Source organism: Pezoporus occidentalis, unplaced genomic scaffold (assembly GCF_034315485.1).
Source record: "Pezoporus occidentalis ecotype Australia unplaced genomic scaffold, CSIRO_AGI_Poc_V1 ctg36, whole genome shotgun sequence".
NCBI classification, from domain to species: Eukaryota; Metazoa; Chordata; class Aves; order Psittaciformes; family Psittacidae; genus Pezoporus; species Pezoporus occidentalis.
In genome coordinates this window covers 1,901,884-1,923,753 of record NW_026915591.1, presented here as the reverse complement: position 1 = coordinate 1,923,753, position 21,870 = coordinate 1,901,884, and the positions used below count along the sequence as shown (strand labels likewise).

Below are 21,870 nucleotides of genomic sequence, written 5' to 3'. Positions count from 1 at the left end.
ATGCATGCTTGTGCAGAGAAGCAGGAGGGAATTAGCTGCACACAGAAGAGCTCATAGTTTAGAAGCACCCTTGTGCCTTCGTCTTCCTATCAGTAGGATGTATCATGGCAGTTTTACTAAACTATGTGGTAGATTCACACTGCAATGTAGAAGACCATGAAGAAGTAAGAAGCTGTTTCATCCCTCCTTCAAGGGGCCAAATTCTGTAGGACATTCAAAACTAGGTCCAACCTGCAAGTGATCCCTCCAAGGTGTGCAGGCTGTCACCCAGCAATTCAGCCACTTCACACCGATTGCTGTGGAAGCATCCTGCACTCCACCTGCCTAATGCAGTTTGGGGGTCACATCTGTACCTGAAACAATTAAAATCTCACTAGAGAGGCCATGCTCTTGATCAGAGAGACGTTTCCATCCACTGTCTCACGTTATAAGAAACTATGAGGAACAGCACAAAACTGGTGTAAGTCCTCTACTGCTGAAGAGGTCAAACCCATCTGCAGCTTCTGGACAGGCAGTGCAGAGCCATGTCTCTCCCATAACCCACATCTCTGTAGGAAAAGAAAACGCCCTTACATAGGATTGACTCCTGTAGGACGCCCTTAGTGCAGAGTTGGATTTCAACCATAGCTAAACACTCAAGCCTATGAATTCCTATACATGTAAAGCCTTCTCACATTACTTTCTGTTGCTGTAGAAAATTATGATTTAATCTATGTTAACCACTTTTGCTAGAAGGTGCTATCTCACATATACATTTTCCTTGGGATCAAAAATTAAATCCTATGGACTCCTGGGATTGTTTGTCTGGAAGTCTGCCAGACAAGCATTCTCCTACAGTTGTACACTGTTTTGTCAGTGTGTGGGCTTAGCCACTGCTTAACAAATTTACTAGATAAACCTCCATGATTCATGCAAACAGCACCCAAGTGGCTAACTACTATATATTGACAGGGAACTGATGAATGTTACTTGAACAATGAAAGAACTCACTTGAATAATGAATTAGGTTTTGGCAGATCAATGGAGAAATGACTGGCAGTCTGTGGCAGTCCATGTCACAACTCCAAAGCAAAAGCTGAGCAGCAGCAAGGGGGAATACAATGAACAATCAGCAGCCTTTCAGCATCATTCGCTCAAAAGGGAGATTTTAGAACCAGAGGTGGCTCAGATGACAGCATCTCACCTAATCTCAATAGGAAAGAAGGTGTCCTATTCTCTCTGTGTAGTAAATTGAAAAGCAGAGCAATCTATCAAGAGGAGCCCACCCATCCTCTCCTTCATCAGCTCTTCCCTGAACAGTAACAACATGGGGTCAAAGTGTCAGCACTGATGTCTCTTTTCCAACCTGCAAATTGTCAACATGGGTATTTTTAAGATGAAAACAAGAAGTCAGCATTTTAATCCATGAAATTAGAAACTGAGTTTTTTAAAATGCTGCCTTGAAATTGCTCCAATAGTTGGCAGAAATGACCAGTTTTCCAGAGAAGGTATCCTGTACAATAACCACAACAAATTCTTCTGCTCATACACAAAACCAATTTGAATTAACAAGCCTGCCTTCATCATAATTTAAAACCACTTATTGAAAAATATTTTCTCTCTCTCTACAACCACCTCCCCAGAAATGTGGAAGTAAACAAGCCAAAGCAACCTACACATATGAGATACAAGTATCTCCCCACAGAAAGAACAACAAAGCACCTTTTCTCAGCTCTTCAGAGAATTGATGGATGACTGAGGGATTCTTGTGGAACTTTCACATCCTGAGAAACAGTGAAGTATTCAATGTACATTGACACTCCTGCCTTTGCTATCTTGTTCTGACCTTCCCTTGCAACAAGGATCACTGGAGCATTTCAGTGACCAATTGAACATATTAAATTTCTGTTGTTGCTTAGATGAAGTACACGCTTGGTAGGGCCCACTGAGCTGGACAAATAAACTCCTGTAAATGCCATATTTATGTGGCTAGACTGACTCTCCAATGTGCTCTGTGTCATTTCAGAGCAATTTCATTGCTGCACACAGACAGGGGCAAATTGATTGCTCCAGGTGACATAAGAAGCATGCAAAAGTGGGTGTTGTGGTTTAACCTGGCAGGCAGCTAAACACCACACAGCTGCTTGCTCACTCACCTCCCAGTGGGATGGGGGAGAGAATCACAAAATAGGTGAAACTCATGGGTTGAGATAAAGACAGTTTAATAGAATGGACAAGGAAGTGAAAAGAATAATAACAAAGAGAAAAAATATACAGAAAAAGTGACGCAGAATGCAATTGCTTACCACCCACTGACGCCCAACTAGACCCTGAGAAGCAGACTGACACCCTGCTAGCCAGATCCCTCCAGTTTTATTGTTCAGCATGACATCATATGGTATGGAATATTCATCTGGCCCATTGGGGTCCTGGCTGTTTCCCCTCCCAACAGCTTGTGTATCCCCAGCCTACTCGCTGGCAGGGCACAAGAAGCTGAAAAGGCTACAACTTGGTGCAAGTGCTGCTCAGTGACAACTAAAACATCAGTGTGTTACCAACATTATTTTCATCCTAAATGCAGAGCACAGCACTATACTAGCTACTAGGAAGAAAATTAACTCTGTCCCAGCCAAAACCAGGACCCCGAGAAGCTGGCCACTTTGTTCGCAGTGGAATCACAGAGGGGAAGAAGACACACAGCAGTACACCAACTGCTGTCATTTAAACAATCACACTTGTTTCTTCAGAAAGCCCCATCTCTCTTGAATTCTGAAAGCCACCTTCCCCAAAACGCCTCTTCCCTTTTACAGGCTCTCTGAACACTGAAGTCCTGTCTATGCTGAGTTACAAAGTAGTAATGGTGGACAAAGCAGAAGTATCTTTCTGGCTTCTTTCTTAATACATTCCTTTTTAGTTTTACATCTACATCTATGGCTGCAGAAGCCTAAAGCCTGCCTTTGGACTGAGCTAGAGCAACATGCAGCAACTGAGACAGATTCTTGCTGCAGGCTGTGAGCAGACAGAAGATAATGGAAGGTTTATAAGAAAGGTCCTTCCTGAGTGATAAATGATTCCTTGTCCTTTCAGAGGCTCTGATGGACACACCTATTTGTTCTGCTCTGCATAGAGAGGGGACAAAATGACCTATATCAACACAAAAGGAGCTATAGAAATCAGATTATCAATACATATTCAACAACTTTATGCAGCACAATAGGTATTTAAGCAATAACCCTTGTAAAAGCCTTGCTCCCTTGTCATAGGATGCTTTATGTTTGCTATTTTTAGCTTTTGAAGTGTCAAAAAGCTACACAAAAAATGGTGGTGAACAGCACTGGACACCAACAAAAAGCAAGTGAGGCAAAAAGAAATCTGAAGTAAGCTGCACAAGATGAGGTTAAGTTATTCAGAGAGCGATTTCTTGCAACACAGGTGATGTATTTCGGTCTAAATATCCTTCTCAATCCTGTCCTCAGTGAAAAACCAAGTGCCAAACTGCCAATCAAACTGAAAAGCATCCCCATTCATCTAGGTTTCCCTCACCACTGCCCTGCAACAAGCAATGCTTGATCAGCAGCTACCGATCTTAATTTAGCTATTTTTAACAAGTACACCATTTTGCAATCCTGCCCACCAGAAGGATTTGCAAATCTCTCCAAATACTCCTCCCTGGTCCTGATAACTTTGCCAGCATGAATAGGAAACTTGGGCTTGCAGAACAAGCTGCTGCTAACTGACAACGCAAAGTAGGTTTTCTTTTGTATCTGCAGTTTGCATGAGTAGGCAGCTGAGATTCTGATGAATTACTGTCTCTGATCTCAGTGTTAAGTTTAAGACATTTTTTTGGCACAGTCTGTTACAAAAGGCACTGCCAATATCAACTATTGGTATTAGCAAACTTCTTCAGGAAAGGTACCAAAGGCATTTCACAGTCTCTCGTCTGCTTGCAACAGGACTGAGTTCAGGGACCAGAGGTTTTACTCATCGAACTGTAATGGAGTCTTGATGACCACTTATGTCAAAACACTGTTTCAAAAGAAAAACTGTAACATCTTGTTTTGAAAACTCAATTTTCATTTTTCAGTTATAGCTTTTCTTGGGGCCAAATCCTTTTCCCAACCTCACCGGCAACTGTGCCTGAGAAATTGCATTTTCCATTGGTTATTTGTGCCTCCCTGTCTGATTTTGTGTCCACACTGTTATGCTTTCAGCAGCTGGCATTGAAAAGCATACTTTTACAATCCTGCATGTCTGATCTCTTTGCAGAAATATTGCAAGCAACCCCTTTAGATTTCAAAAGCAGTCATTGTACTGTTGTGCATGAATTTAACATCTTCAGATCTTCATTGATAATTAATAATCGCTTGAACTAGTTGATCATAATTGAGCATTTTTACACTTGCAAATGATAAAAAAAGGTTTCTTCTGTCTGTAGCCTTACTGATGCCACAATGCTCTTCGCCTCACTCACAAGAGAAGCCACATTATTCTGATGACGTTATTTTTATGCAATAAGCCACACAGTTGTCCTTTTGCCATGCTTCTTTAATTTTAGATTCTATTTTTGACTTTGCCCAAAAGCCTATAAACCTACTCACAGCTTCCCAACAACTAAGCTTACAGGTACCACTTACAATTTTGACATGTACATTTAATAATTTTTTAGGTAACACCTAAGAAAACTAAATCAGACAATGACACATAGACACATACATAGATTGTTGTAAATGTCAACCTTAATACTGCTATGCGTATTCCTCATCTTTAACGTGTTTAAGAGATCAAAAAGCAAGAGAACAATCCACCTAGACCAAATACAGGGCAGGTTATAATCTCCACTTCCTTTTCACTTATTGAGGCCATGTATCTATTTTGGTTTGTTATTATTATTCATTATGTCTGTATGGCAATAATAATAAAAATAATAATAATAACAACAAGAACAACAACAATAGTTAGGGCTCTCACCTTACCCTAAATCATTTACCACAGCTGCTTAGTTCCTCCTGTGGGGCTCTCCTTTGCAGGGCACAGAATTCCCCACAGAAGACAGGGGAAGTAAATATTAAATATTTAAAATGTGCTATATCCACTTTATTCTCCAAATCCCCAGCCTTCTGTAAATACCACAAAGCAGTTTCAACAAATGGCTAATCAGCACCTATAGGTTTTCTATGGCCTAACTGCAATAGCTCATTAATGCTGTAGCTTGGGGATTTGCTTTTATGGACTTTGAAATATTTTGCAACACATCAACCCATCGTGTAAAGATGCTGTTCAGCAGAAATTTCATTGCACCATGCTGCAAACAGAGTCCTTAAACTACAACCACTTTTTAAAAAAAGCATTTAAAAATCTAAACAAATAGCTTTAATCTTCTAAAGCTCTAGAAAGACTTCATCAAGAAAACTTTTTATAGTTCAGTATTTCTCTGAGATGAGCTCAAAGTGTTAGCTGAGATAATTATCAGAGAGATTATGTAGGTTTTATTTTCAAAAGGTTTTGGTTGCTCTCTTTTTACATAATTGCTTAGTGCTTGCATGTAGCTCAGAAAACAAAAAGCATAAGAAAAATAAGAATTATTTATTTAACAGAAAAATAATTCTAAATGTTATGAACATTTTCAGCAGTCTTTACTATATTTTGAAGATTTCTGTTAATCTGGAGAGCTGCTCAGTGATCTGACCTTGGCAGCACATGAAATGAGAAATGTGCCTTACCACTATTGTTTCTAAACCATTTCAGCGGAGCTACAAAATAGCAGGAAGCAGAGAAAAGGTGCAACATAATGCCTAACTACTTCCTTCATTTCTAGCTTTGCTGGAGACAAAGGTCACCACACGCAGGATATAAAATCTGGCCTTGTAAGTCAAACCAGTGCCATAAAGTACACAACGACTGTATAGAATCACTAAACGTGTCAAGAATTGGCTAAAAACGCTTCAAACATTTCCAAATTCAAACATTTTGCAAATTTACAAGCAAAACTCAGTCAGGTTAGCTGAATTTGAACATACATTGTAACTTCTAACCAAATTCCAGCCAAGACCTTTCAAAGTCATCTTTGAAGCATAAAGAGGCCCTGAACTCAATGTAAGATTGTCACTGGGCACACTTATGAACATATTACCCTTGCTCTCATAAACAATTTAAAAGCTACATAAACGACATAATTTCATATCCTGTTTTCAGTAATTCCAAGTTCATTTCATGATTATTTATATGTACTTCAGATATTTTAGGATGTCAAGAAAGCTTACATCAAGTGTGCTATACCACCACCTTTTGCTTAAACACAATAAAAGGAAATTCTACTTACAGCCAACCATCATCATGGCCACTGAAAAAATCTTCTCTCCATCAGTCGTTGGTGCTATGTTTCCAAATCCTATTGTTGTAAGGCTTGTCATGGTAAAGTAGAGAGAGGATATGTACAAGGAGTCTTTACTGGGTCCTCCTTCCCACTGCCCTGAGCCAGTGGTGTTGTATCGATATGGTGTCCCGATACTCAGTGCCAACTGGTAGAGCCAGCTATCTGTTTTGATTGTATTAGTGACTTCATCAATAACTTCATAGTCCCCGATGCTGTACCATATGCAGGCTAGCCAGTGGGCCACCAGTCCAAATACACACACCAACAGCACCAGTACAGCAGCACCATATTCCAGATAATGGTCCAACTTCCTGGCAACTCGACCGAGTCGTAGCAGACGTACCACTTTTAGGGAGCTGAAGAGGCTACTGATCCCCTAGAAAAGAATGAAAATCATTATTTCATCTGAAATATCCTGCTGGTTAACACAGAAGGCTGTATAGCAATTCCCGTATCTACTTTAAATCTTCCTATTCAATTTTTTCATGCCCCAGATGACAGAATACAAGATCAAACCCTCCTTCCCTCCAGTACTTTTGTCCTCATCAGGGTAAATCAAATTTGGCACTCGTTAGGTGGATAAATTACTTCATTCAAGCTCAGTCTTTCCACGTAACAGAAGAGTTCTGTGTAATCCAAAGTGAGAAATGGCATGTTTCTTATAAAAAGGAGTTTATTGCAAAATGTTTGCCAGTTTGAAGTAATAAGATACTCTGTTTAGACCTCAAGAAGGAAGAGCAATCACAGATGGAACTACACCATTCAAGTAGAGTCTTCTCAAACCTTCTCAGAGAACAGAATTCTATGAAATCCAAGCAGAGAATTGCTATTCTGGCCAAAACAAGGGTCCACCTACTTCAACAACCTTCAGCATTAACAGATGTTCCAGAGAAATGTCAGGAAGTAATTGTAATGGGTAACTACATAAAAATCTGTTTATTGTTACCCTCATCTACCAGAAAATAGCTGAGTAACCTCCTCTAGTCCAACAGTTTTTACCTCATACTGTCTTTTACCACAGCTAATATAACTCTGGATATTTCATTATTTATAAGAAGTCTCACTGAATATGGAACAAACATCTGTGGGCCCATCACCCTTCTTAGTGAGGGTTAATACAGACCACAAGGCACTTGCAAGAAAACCACATTCCTTTGTATATCAGATTAATTTCCTTTCTGATCAACAGCCATTGCAGAATTTTCCTAAATCAAGTATTTCTGGGGTGTTTTGGTTTCTTTTTCACACATGATAAACGAAGCCTATAATTCTAAGTACAAATAAATAGAAATACAAATATTTAGGGAAAAGAAGCAGACGAATCATCAAAAAGTTAATAGAAACAGTGCAGAGGGAACAAGAAACATGTACACCCTCCTCAATGCACAAATGGTTTGCAGTGTGTTTTAATAGAGTTTATAGATGCGAAAAGAGATGAAAAACATGTTCCTGATCTATTGCAATCCCATGATATACTTAAATTGTGCATTTAATTAATAGCTTAAAATAAAAGGTTCTTTACAAACCTTTTTTTTGGAAAGAAAGGTTTCTAATATAAAACATTCAGAAGCTGAAGACGTTTAATTTAAAGGAGAAATTAAGACATAGAAAGCAATGAGGCAAACATTCCTACTTATTGTGCCAAGATTAAATTGCCCTTTTCTATGCATCATTATCACATCAGTCTAGTCAAAATACTGACTAATAGTATTATCAAACAGTAAAAGTCTGAAGTTTCTGGAGTTTTCCATACTAGAAAAACTTTCATGTCTTTTGCACCTCTGCTTTTTTTCACAACTTATGTTTGAAGGGTAATATACATCTGATATTTCTAGAGGTAATCTGTTCGACAAAGTTCTTGTATGCTTTTCAAATCCTGTTGGAATTTGTTTCAGATCCCCAAATCCTTCATAAATTGAAGTTTCATATTTGCATTCAAGCTCACATGATGCTCAATACCAATGGAGGAAAGCGGAATTTTCCCAATTTGATTTCTGTATTTTGCATTTACACGAGACACAGATCTCATTTACAATTCTTGTTTCCACCTAAATATATATCTATTTATTTGCTTTGGGATAGATGCCTGCGAGGCACTCTGAACAGGAACTTGCCCAATAAATTAGGAAGTACCCTACAAAGTCCATTACACAATGGACAGGGTCAATGTACTCCTGAATGAAGGTTACACCCCACAGAAACTGTATCGACATTACAAAAGAAAACTACAGAGTATTTTAATAGTGTATTTAATGAAATTATTCTGCCATGTGTTTCAGTGAATTAACACTGATTCTGCAAGTTTACAACTTGCTGTGAAATAAGAGGGAGAAAACAGCAGGGTGGGTTTTTTTGTAGGATCAGATCCTATTGCATTAGGAAATTATCAGATCCTAGATATGCATTATTTCATATAATTTTACTCAAAAGAGTAACTATTCATTACCAAGATTAAGGCTAAGGAAGGAGTTAGAGACCTGGAATCTAAACTTGGGAGTCCCCTTTATTCACCCAGTAGTTCATGTTTGTCCCAGGGGCAAGGCTTACACTGCACTGTCTGCTACACAAACACAAACCAAGACAGCCTTTAAACAGGAGAGTTTACAGTCTGATGCTCTGTCCTCCGTCCATATTACATCTGTCTCTAAGTTACATGGGCAGTTTAGCAGCAAAGTCTGGGTGAGATTTTATGCTGTGATTGTTTTATTTCTTTTTCCTAAACACAATCACATCTATTATGCATAAAACAAAGAGAAATGTTTCATTTTAAATGACACTAAATGTTTTATTTCCAAAGATCAATTCATTTAAGCAAGTTTCACCATAAATCTTAAGGGGAGTTCAGTCTCACCCACTACTTTAAGGCTGAAAAATCAGAGAGATATTTGTTGAGTATTCACATTTCAACTCTAATCTTGGAAAATATAAAGACAATATTTGAAGCTTTAAAAGCTATTCCATAAAACACTAACTAGGAAAGAGCAATTAAGCACATTCTAAATGAACATGTGATGCATTGCACTTTTTAAGTACTAGGTTGAGTCAAGCTAGTACCATTATACTTAAAACAATTGTTTGATGATAAATTCATATCTGGAAATGCACAGAGCACTGCCTAAGATTTGGCAACAATCTCTTTCGTGGAAATTATGTGAAAGATTAACTGCCTTGAATCATGTTCGGGCTATTAAGAAATTCAGTATTCTAAGTTCAAAAGATTGTTGTCTGCCTTTAATTTCATTTTTCTTATATTTCTTCTAAAGGATGAGCATCTGCTTTAACTGAAGTAACCTCAGTATTCAAGGAGCAGACAGATTATTAGAAATGTTGAAAGGAACATGTAATCCCATTTGATACTAGCATTGTGTAAATAATTCAAATTTTTTGACCTTATATGAAGGTCCTACCATTTGGGAGAACCATTTGTCACTCCATTGAGTATTTAGTAAATCTGGCCAACTGACAGTAATATCTGCTCTTCTGTGTTCTCTGACTGAAAATATTTCATTACGTTATGAACCATCCAATCCTGCCCCTTGAGGTTTTGGCTAATGTATTTGATCATGTCTTAATCAGATGAAGACATTCCACTTGCTTATCTTCAATCATCCCAGCTGCAGAAATCTTTTAACTGAAAGCCCGCCTACTCCAGAATATATTTTTTGTGGCAAGTTTGGAATCAAATTCCTAACTGATACATGTCATCGACTTAAGTGCTATAGGTACAAGCCACAGATGACTTTCGAGTGACTTCAAAGGCCACTGGATCAGGAGAGGACACAAGCAGTAGCTCTGAACTAGCCCTTTTTATGCAACTATTTCTATTTAGACAGCTGAAGCAACCACAAGGACAATGTCAAATTTATCCAAAAAGACATTTTTGACGAATGGGTATTCAACTTTGGAATTTAATTAGCCATCTGTGATTAAACAAAGCCAAACTTTATTGACATAGGTGCCTTGCAACTTGTGTTCTCAGATTCCCTTGATATACTAAGAAAGGACAGTCAGTTTAAGAGTGGAGGCACAAGTGATGACAGCAGGTGATGTGTGATGTGTGAAATGCAGAGGGATCACTCCTTCCTATTAAAATTACCCAAATCTTGCCATTTCAGATCCTAGATGTTATCATATTATCAAACTTTAGTCTTCCAGGATGAAAGAAGTGTGTAAGTTCTGCGTCTACACCTGGCTAAACTTTTCTGACCACAAGACTGAGAAAGACATTTCCTGCAATTGCAACATATGCCATGAGCACAGACCTCCACACCTCGAGCAAGAATAGGGAGCTAAATTCTCTTGTACTTAATGAATTTCTGGCACTGCAGGCAACAGGAAAGATGAAGCTGTCAAAGTCATGTTATAAACGGGTCAAGAGCCAAACATGCAAGAGGATAAAGGGAACATTGTCACCAAAGGAAAATGAAAGTTAACAAGTGCAGGAAATCGTTGAAGTTGGTATGAGTGCCAGAGATGTCCTTGCAAACCAGAAAAGAGAGAGTGGAGTCTCTTCTACAGTAAAGCAGCAGAACAGCAGAGCTGCATCTTTTAAAAAGCCATTAAAGATTTAATCAGTTGCTTACTTGCTAATCTAATAAATTTTCTGCAGCAGGAATATATTGCATAGAAGTTTTAAAAAGTAAAATAAAACCAAAAACATCCATTACTTTCTATCATCTAAATACACTAAAATCTGCTTAGACCTCAAAATGAAATCCCAGTTTGCTTAAGTGGTAAATTTCATGCTTTTTCTTTTTTTTAATTATTAAGAAAAAATGAGGTTTTAACTCTAGGCACTTTTTCAATTAGATTTTACTGCATGATTTTTCATTTATTTGTTGTTTGCTGTGGACACATAAGCAATAGTAACAAAAAAAAAGAAACACACATTTTAAATGTGTTCTAAAACTGAAATCCTCCTGGCTCTTAACTGCATCATTTAACAGAAAACACTGTCTCAGAAAAGCTCAGAGGAAAAAAGAAAAGCAGAAGAATATTCACTGTGTTTTGATGCCCCGAACATTGTGGTTTTTAGAGATTTTATATAGTGGCCAAGAACCAGAGCTTGGAAACTTGCTATGAAATGCTGTAGGGCATGTTGCCACTGCAGTCAAAGGTGTGACTGCAGTATATACAGACCTCAAGCTAAATTTAAGCTAATATGCTTAGGATTGCTAAATGCAGCAGTCACACTAATCTGCGTATAACAAAACTAGCCATTAAAGCAATCAAATCCTCTGAGGAGTTTGTAGCCCAGGCTGAACTCTTTATTTCCATGCAAGAACAGAATGGTTTCATGTAAGCTGAGTTTGAGCACACCTGAACAAGACACAGACACGGCATAACTGAGCTCTACCTCCCCTGCTGGGGTGGGATTGATCTTACATAATGCTGCAGCCTTACAGCCAACTATTTGGTCTATGTGAAGAGTCAGCTTTACTCTGTGGCAAGTGAAGAAAGAGGCATGTCAGGAGAGTGATTCACCCAATCCATCTCAGACAGCTGGGGATGGGATGAATCACCTCCTGGAGCTCTCTCTCTCCCCTCCCCCTGAATACAAAGAAGCTAAAGCCTATCACTTACACAGCTTACAGGAGGAGAAATTAAACCCATCCTTAGAAACCTGGATAGCCTGGATCTGGGTAGCATCCAAACCTGTATTATGTTATTACTGAGATATATATTATAGAGGTAGATATTATAGAGCACTGCCTCACCATGTGAGACTTATCTCTCTCGATATGAGCTTGGAGAATAACTGCTATTAATAACAGTAGACTGAGATTTGCTACAGATCTAATAGCATGCTTATTTCTTCACTGAATAGCCAATTACTCCACAGAAGGTGATGCTACACTACATTTAGTTTTGATGCAATTTTGCAGAAGTCCTCACTGGCTTGAAGAAGGAATTGAATCAGTTAATAAGGAACTATCACAAAGAAAACTGGATTGGGGTTCTTGATCGCAAAAAAGCAAGAGCTGTTAAATTATAAGTGATAGTATACTGAGCTATAGACAATCACACATGAAGACAACTGGACCATGAGAGATATTAGGGTCATACACCTGGCAGCAGAGAACACCTGAGTGTCCTTACAGCAAAACGTACAAAATTTCTAGAGGCTGTGTCTCAAAGAAGGAGAAAAACTTGTAAAGCTGGCGTTATAATTGTGTAAGCAATCACCCAAAGGAAGAAAACAAAACCAGAGAACTGACAATCTGTAAGAAATAAACAATGGATCAACAGAAAGCTACACCTTAGAGGGTATAAAGAACAGAGATAAAGTGAGAATTGCCAAATGTCAGGTTGAACTTTTCCTTGTAAAGAACGAACACCCAAAGATTCTTCACATTCATAAATGAAAAAAAGAACAACAAAAGTAACCAAGCTGCAATGAAGTAAAAATAATCCAGGCTTGGGCTAAAAATCAATTAATTCTTAGCTTTAGTTTTCAAGGATTATGTTTATGTTTTCCAGAAAAGGTAATGCATCAAGAAGGAAATAAACAGATAGATTACTTGAACAAATGTTAAGGGAAAGAGTAATTAGAAACTCTGAGATAAATCAAAATGCAATCAGTGCATAGGCTTTCTAAGCTTAGGTTAGCTGGGATCTAGCCAAGTTTTCCTGATAGCTTACTTTGATAAAACTCCCCATTTTCTAAATAAAATAAATGCAGTCTTTCAGAAATGCAAGGGGGGAAATTATTAGGAAGCACAAAAAAACAGGAACCACAATTAGGTGGTGTTGAGGGACAACAGGATAGCAAAATGGGAACCATTAAAAGGAAGTCTAGCAAGGGTTACAAATGGCACCTCTCAGTTGCTTTGTGAAGTACAGAGGAATATTACAGGATCACAAAATACGCTGATGGCACACCCTTGGAACACACTTTAAGTACAAAGAGTATCTGGGTGGGAATAAAGGAAAGTGCGATAAATCTTAATGATACAGTCTCAAGGCATCCATTACAGGGCAAATTAACAAAAACCTCTAGAACTAAAAAGATCTTTATCTGAAGATTATTGAGAAAAAGAAATATTTGGGTCTATGAGTTAATCCCACAGTGACACATAGTGATTCCACTCACAGAAGAGGTTAATGTAGTTCCAGGACAGATCAGTTGAGTGCTTCCACCATCAAGAGGAGAAAAACAAACCCCAATTACAAAGCCAAGATGAATTCCGTACTTGGAGTAATACATACTGCCCTAAAGAGATGTACTCTAACTTAGCTCCGTGCAGAGAGGCAGCTGGAATGGCCAAGAAAATTTTCGTTGCATTTCATAAACAGGGTTTCTGGACAAGGTCAGTTTGCTTAGATTAAGGAAAGGAAAATAGGAGGGAGAGGGGAGGAACGCACACAGAAGGACAGACGTAACATGACTATTCTAAGAACATCAAGGAGATGAGATAAACATGAAGGCAAGAAAAGAAACATTTAACCTAGAAGGCTAGCACAGGGACACATGCACCAATTGCAAATTAAGACATTTGCAGACAACATGAGTTAAGGTGGATTTTGACCAGTTTATCAGAAGGGTCATGTGATGCATCTGCCCACCAAAGCCCGTGACTCAAGAGGTCCCCGTAAGTTTTACCTCTTTTTTTTTTTTTTCCGGTTTTTGTTTTTATCCTCTGAAAAGTTGAAGTGAGGAAAATACAGTCTCAAGGGAAGGATGCATCATCTCAATCCAAAATGTATTGTGGAAGGATCTGCATGTGAGCGCTAGTCACACTAGGATGTCATTACAGTCAATGGTGGGAAATAGGTATTTTAGGGCAGGGTGACTCCTCATACCTATTTTGGAGACAAGGAGCCATTCCCTGAATGTGCCTGTATCTCCTGTGGACTACACATGGCCCTGTGTCTCATCAGATTAATCACATGTTAGTACATTTTGAAATACAGACCAAATACTTTATTTAAAAGAGCATGGACAGAACTTACATTACATTTCTCTCATTAGAAGTAATTATAAAAACAATCAAACAAACAAAACCATTAAAAAATCACCCAAATCACTTAGCTGATTCTGTAAAGTCAAGGTATAGCTCAGCATTTGCTATTGAAGCAGTGAAAAAGGCACCAGTTTTGTAAACCTTGGCCAATCTTCTCTGAGCAGTTACTGCATGATGGTACACAGTGTAACAGGAAACACAGTACCTACAGATTTGGGGAATCAAAACAGTGAGTCTTGCCAACAACAAGCAGGTGAGCCGTCAGGCACATATCCAGAAGATACTATTCTTTGCAGTGCAGGAGAACAATCCAGGAGGACGTACAGGCTGTTTGAAATTTAACCAGCAAATCATTTCCAAAAGAAATTTTTGAGCTTAGCTACTTAAATAGAGCTTAGCTCTAAAATCCCTGGATAGCTCCTTAATGCTTCTTTACTGGAGTTAATGTTAAAATAAATCTTCCACCATATCTCAGAAACCCTTCTTTTTAGGTAAACAATTAATGTAATAAAGTTGCATAGTAACAAATCAAAATGAGAATAGAATGAGAAGAATAAAAAAGCAAAATTTCTGATTTATCACCACTGTAAGAATTTAATTTAGGGTTGCATTCAATTTATGTAAATCTACATTACATGGGAGTGAGGGACTTTGATTCTGCACAAGCTATCTAGATCCTGGGTCCAGACAGCAGCAGAGCCTATATAACATTTGACCCTCCACCAGTGGTAGAAATGGGAGTAGACTGCAGTAAGCACAAAATCAAGTCTTTATAGTAAAATGAAAGCAAGTCAGAAGTCAGTTTTCTCATGCAGTTTCTGAAAGCACCTCTAAATTTATTGCTTCAGGTTTATCATTTTTTCCCCAGGAGGATGAGGAGATATTCTCCCCCCTCCCTCTTTTCTCCCCCCGTCCCCCAAAAAATGTCAATAAGCTATAACATTAGAAATAAACTTTGACTGAATCGTTTATGGCACAACTATACAATGTAATACATTTCAAATAGTGAATAACTGAGATTATAAAAAGAAGGGTGACTTCAAAATACTTCTTCTAGATTCAAGTTAAGTGGATGTGGCATCTTGTACTGTTAGTGCATCAGTGTGCCCAAGTGGGGGAAAAAAGAGGATGATATCATAAAATCTGGTAATTGTCACTTAGGGTAGCTGGATGGAAGATGAAATGGGAAGGGGAGGAAGGCGTATCACATTGGTTAGGACAGCTGCTGAACAGGAAACTGAACTTAGCCAGTAATTTAATGCCAGCAACTAACTACAAATTTCCTCTGCCTGTACAGAAATAAAAAGAGAAGAAATATCTGGAGGAAGTAACCTAAGCTGCAGTGTTTCTGCAAGTACTTCTGGAAGGAACTACACATAACCCTGAGGCAAGGGGCAGATTTTACACAAACTCAGTCTTCAACAAAATACACCAAGCTGCATGGCTGTCCTGCTAGTAAAACGTTGCTAATTCTGATATTAGCCATGCAGTTAGTTTCTCCAAGGCTATACCTTGGCTCCATTTTGTGCAGAGCAATTGCCCATCCCTAAGCTCGCGACTTTTCTTCCCATTTATGGCTGTGTTTAGCAATCTCTGTAACGTGGATTTGTGCTATTCCCATCAGCATTATTTCAGTGAGTATACGACAGGATTAATTCATTTGCCTTATCTCCTTTGTAAGCCTTTCCCTCCTCTGCAAGCAACGGGATCACACAGGACTCAAAGCTTCCCTTGAAAGTACTCCACACACAATTTGCCCGAATTGGACTCCATCACTTAATACGGCTCTGACTAAAGATTTGTTTTTAATGGCTTGTACCCAACATCTGCTTCCCAGTAACACATACAGCACATTAAAAACAAAACCAAAAAAACCCACTGAGACATGTAATTACAGTTCAGTATGCATAATGCTCATGAGAGTGGTGTAACATCCCTGCATTGACCCTGGTTCAGGTCTTTCCTGTCACAAGTTGCCTCTCATATTAAGACGACATTCATGTGTCTCCACAGGGGAACCTGCAGAAACATCCCAGACCTTGCACAGCATTGAAAAATCTGGTAATTAAACAGTAGAAGAAACTGAATAAAAACTTAGCTTGAATAAAAGATATACACATGATACAATTCTGCAGCTAAGTGCAATAGGGGTGGCAGGAGTGAGTAAGTGACAGAGATGAATAGGGTTGACCATCCACATAATCATAGAACCACTGAATGGTTTGGGTTGGACAGGATCTTAAAGATCATATAGTTCCAACCCCCCCTGCCATGGGCAGGGACACCTTCCACTAGACCAGGTTGCTCAAAGCCCCATCCAACCTGGCCTTGGACACTGTGGGCCACCTTTGGGTACTGGAGGGCTGGTATAATATATGCCTAAGGTGGATACATTTATATTTGGACATCATAACCAAGTCATTGTATTATTATATTTCAGTTTTCTGCACACTACAGCACAATGACAGCATTCTTCATATTTCATTGACATCTGACTGAATAACAAAGGGGAAAATGCCAGGTCCCAGGCTCAGTACGTCTATCATTATATTGCTAAGAGTTTTCACCATAACTTTAACACTTGGCTGTAGTAGGGATTTAGTTCTGGTTTTTTTTTTTCCTCCATGTCAGCCTCCTATATTTAAGAAAGGTAGCTAGCCATAGACTTCATTTCAGAGCCAAAGCCACATTCTAGGAAACCACTGATCTTCACCTTGCATATGTCGCTCGGTCTGGGGTCCATAAACCCATTTTCAAATATATCCTGAAAATAGAATTTTTGCAGTAGAGCACTGAAGATGCGAATATGGCTAAACTAGTTGTATCAGGTTTTGCTTGCTTTCAGTTTATAGACATTCCTGTTTTAGTTACTATTGAGTGATGCAAAGAAGTTTCTGCCACTGCTGAAATAGATTGATAACAGTAATCAAAAGTAGATTACAAAGATTCCATGTCTTAATATGTCCTGCAGTGATCACTGAATTTTGAAGGCCAATTCTGAAGTCTTGCATTATTAAACTGTAGACATAGAACTCCAGCGTTTTAGGTCATTTAAATTTGTCTTCTTTCACTTCCAGCCACTAGCTCATGAAAACTAATTTTTGCAGAAAGGACAATCTTTTATACAACTTATTTGAAAACCATCTATTTGACTATCTGTATGTACGATCCTAACATCTGGTCCACTCATTGCAATATGTAATACTTGTTGCAGTATGTAATATTACTCCTGCAATATGCACATGCGCCTGTGTCATGTCTGGTAGAGATGAGATCAAGTTTCTAGGTTTTGTTTCATTACAAACTCAGAAATTCATGAATCTCAGTGAAAACTCCCACACAAGAAGAAGGGAAAAGAAAAAACAAAAAACAAACAAAAAAAAAAAAAAACCAAAACAAAACAAAAAAAAAACAAACCAAAAACAAACAAAAAAATTCTTTTTTTCAAATAGGAAAGTTGAGGGAGGGGGTGTCAGCTGTATTTAAATGTATTTAACACTTAATTTGGGGAAGCACTTCTCATTTGGCCAAAACCTTGCTCCTCTACCTAGTCCTGGGAATATTTACTTTATACACTAATTTACAAATGCTCAAATGCAGCCCTCAGCAGCACTGTATCAGCCTGCTTGTACTTGAATGTGAGTACCTGAGTCCCTTCCAGTTCCAGATACTCTCCCAATTGCATGGATCCATGGGACAAAAGTCAAGCACTTGCAAACATCCCGGAATATAAATCTATGCGTCTGGTTCCAAAGAGAGCTGTGGCATGGTTTGATCATATCTGAATAAGCAATGGGATCAGTGTCTGCAGGCACACTGTAACCCCATCTGCTGACAACTTCAGTACAGTGTGACTCTGATAATTGTGACCTGTATAGAATCAAGTTACCCACGTTATAATCAACCTTTTGGTAGCCCAGACTGACTGAGGTTGGATATTTATCTCTCTCTAATAGGCAGAACACATAAAAAGGCTAAGCCCCAAGGTAACATAATTCTCTAGCTTCAAAAGTAGGAAGTTACGATTTTAGAAATATAAATGACAGCGCATATACCAGTGGAAGAGCTAAATACTCAGGGAAAGAAATAGATTCACTACATGGGACATGTAACTCCAAGACAAAAATCAAATATTCAGTTACTATACACTTCCCAGCCTAACAACAATAAGAACTTCATGTGACCAAAATCTTTGGGTGGAAACACCATATCTCCCATTACTCCAAACTTTTTTTCTTTATTCTTTATTTAATTTAAAAGAAGAGACTGGCAAACATGCACTTTGGGACTAAATCTGAAGTTCCACAGTACTGGTTTACTTTTAAAAAAGGAATAATAAAACCAGCGTAGCTCCAGACTCTGAGCACATGCCCTCCATTCTGGTTTGTACCTTGAGAATTTGCTGGATTCCTCAGTATGTTTTATAGTGCCCTTCTCACACATCCATATAGAAACGGTTTTCTGTATTTCTTTGGCTTAGCTAGAATGTATTTCAGTGCATGTTTCCCAATTAGAAAAGATGCTCTGCATTTTCCTGATTTCTAGGACTATCATCCTACCAATTTTCTTAAATAAAGTACATATCCCACTACAGATTCCACTTTCCTCTCTCTGAACTCATTTTCTAGAGCCTATTTTACCTTGTTTTCCTACCCTTTCAATACCACTTACCACTTATGAACAATTAAGTGGTACCCTTTCAATACCATTTAATTCCTCTCCCTTCACATCCATTTAGATCACTCTATGCTGTGCAAGGTCTCTCTCTCATTATCTTACCTTTCTCCCTCCTTGCCATACATCCAAATTCCCTGAGCTGACTGTAAGAGCCTGGCTCAGTAACTCCAGGTATGAAAGTCTACACCTCTAATTCTACCTCAGATCATTTTAATCCCCCTAGTTCTCTGTTTGTGTGTCATAATCCTTTCCATCATACCCTTCTACTGTGGCTCTGCATCCAGCCACCACAAAATAACTTTGATTTGCAGTCATGTTTGCCTCAGGTGGGAATTTCACAAGACTCCAGCCTTGGCCTAACGTTTTCTGTGATGGAAACGGCACTGTTCTTATTACAGTATCACAGTATCACAGTATGCTAGAGATTGGAAGGGACCTCGAAAGATCATCTAGTCCAATCCCCCTGCCAGAGCAGGAACACCTAGATAATGTTACACAGGAACGTGTCCAGGCGGGTTTTGAATGTCTCCAGGGAAGGAGACTCCACAACCTCCCTGGGCAGCCTGTTCCAGTGTTCCGTCACCCTCACTGAGAAGAAGTTTCTTCTCAAGTTTAAGTGGAACCTCTTGTGTTCCAGTTTGTACCCATTACCCCTTGTCCTATCATTGTTTGCCACTGAGTAGAGCCTGGCTCCATCCTCGTGACACTCCCCCTTTATATATTTGTATACACTAATAAGGTCACTCCTCAGTCTCCTCTTCTCCAAACTATAGAGACCCAGCTCCCTCAGTCTTTCCTCATAAGGGAGAAGTTCCACTCCCTTAATCATCTTTGTTGCCCTGTGCTGGACTCTCTCCAGCAGGTCCCTGTCCTTCTTGAACTGAGGGGCCCAGAACTGGACACAATATTCCAGATGTGATCTCACCAGGGCAGAGTAGAGGGGAAGGAGAACCTCTCTCGACCTACTAAACACCCCCCTTCTAATACACCCCAGGATGCCATTGGCCTTCTTAGCCACAAGGGCACAGTGTTGGCTCATGGTCATCCTGTCGTCCACTAGGACCCCCAGGTCCCTCTCCCCTACACTGCTCTCTAACAGGTCGTTTCCCAACCTATACTGGAACCTGGGGTTGTTCCTGCCCAGATGCAGGACTCTACACTTGCCCTTGTTATATTTCATCAAGTTATTCCCTGCCCAACTCTCCATCCTGTCCGGGTCTCGCTGGATGGCAGCACAGCCTTCTGGCGTGTCAGCCACTCCTCCCAGCTTAGTGTCATCAGCAAACTTGCTGATAGTACACTCAATTCCCTCATCTAAATCGTTGATGAATATATTAAATAATACCGGTCCCAGTACTGACCCTTGAGGCACTCCACTAGTTACAGGCCTCCAACTAGACTCAGCCCCATAGACCACAACTCTCTGGCTTCTCTCCTTCAGCCAGTTCGCAGTCCACCTCACTACTTGATCATCCAGTCCACACTTCCTCAATTTAGCTGTGAGGATGCTGTGGGAGACTGTGTCAAATGCTTTGCTGAAGTCAAGGTAGACCACATCCACCGCTCTGCCATCATCCATCCACTGTGTTATTTCCTCATAAAAGGCTAAGAGATTCCAGCAAAGACTAACTGCATTTGAAGAACTTCAACCCTCAGTAAGGAAACTCAAATTTCCCTTTTTCAAACTCCTTTTTTTATTTTAATCTTTTGAGTAATCTCCTTAATTCTGAATTCATAAAATAGTACTCAAGTGCATAAGGCATCTTATACAATGATTCAGCAGCCTCTGAGTGAGAACCTTCAAGCACCTGTATCACATATGGTACTCTCCATCTATAACTGAGAGAAACAAACATAAACTTCCTCAGCCATAGCCTTCTTTATGAGAGACCTGCCTACAGGGAAGGAAAGAAATGGCTTGCAGTGGCATGCACCCCTACTCACCCTGTCCCTTAACAACTAACAAGAGTGCATTTCATGCTTCATGGGGAAAAAGGGATGAAGGTAGGACACACAAGGAAAATCTGGAAAATAATCTTTCACTCAGCTGGCTTTTAGGGCTATTCACTCTGATTTGGGTCCATCCTTCACCACCATATCACCAGGACCTGCCCCCGAGGTCTTTACCACTAAGCTCTGATTTTCTGTTAACTTTTGAAATGCCACAATCACCAATTTTAATGGTAAAGACGAATACTCTCATCAAACACCCAGGGGCAATATAAAGAGCTAAAACTTACCAGAATCAAGGGCTAAAAGAGCTCTTCTCACTTCTACTTGCATTAAGGAGAAAACACCTTCTAATGAGGAATACTCTCCTTTAAATCAGAGTATTTCTTCAAATTAACATTATTGATATACTTATTCTTTACCTATGAGCAGTGTTTGAACTGCTAGTGGGACAAAAGGTTAAATCCAGGAAAAGAAGTACCAGTTAAAATAAATGCTAAAAGCCATATGAAGAAAGAGCACTTATAACTACAACCATCCAGGACACACCCATCAGCTCAAAAGACTTAAATGTCACAAATGAAGGCATATAAATATATATATATCTCCCCTGGAAGAAAGAAAAAAAGGAAAATGTAGACCCAAGAGGGAAAGACTGACTGTTTACACACCTTTCTTCAAAATCAATTCTTTTCAGGCACTAGGGAAAACTGGAGTTGGAGGGTTTTGAAATCAAGTACATAAGCAATTATACTCCAGTGTTTGCTGCAGGCTCAAGGGCCATGACACACACTTTCATGAGAAAGAAATGGTACTATGGGTTCTCTTAGTAAAAAGGACTTTGTATTTCATTTGTCTGAAAGAAACTGATCACAGCTTTAGGATCCCTGTTATCTTGTTATTGTTATTACATCTGGTTAAAGTTTG

At 39.1% G+C, this 21,870-nt stretch overlaps 1 protein-coding gene across 2 annotated transcripts in view; it reads right to left on the bottom strand.

Annotated features, from left to right (window-relative positions):
* The window catches only part of KCNH5 (potassium voltage-gated channel subfamily H member 5), a 160,635-nt gene that overhangs the window by 91,813 nt on the left and 46,952 nt on the right, over nt 1–21,870 (bottom strand). For both annotated transcript variants that reach the window (XM_062630747.1, XM_062630748.1), the window contains one exon: nt 6,299–6,728. In XM_062630747.1, the coding sequence (XP_062486731.1) occupies nt 6,299–6,728 (430 nt within the window). The remainder of the gene's footprint in view (nt 1–6,298; nt 6,729–21,870) is intronic.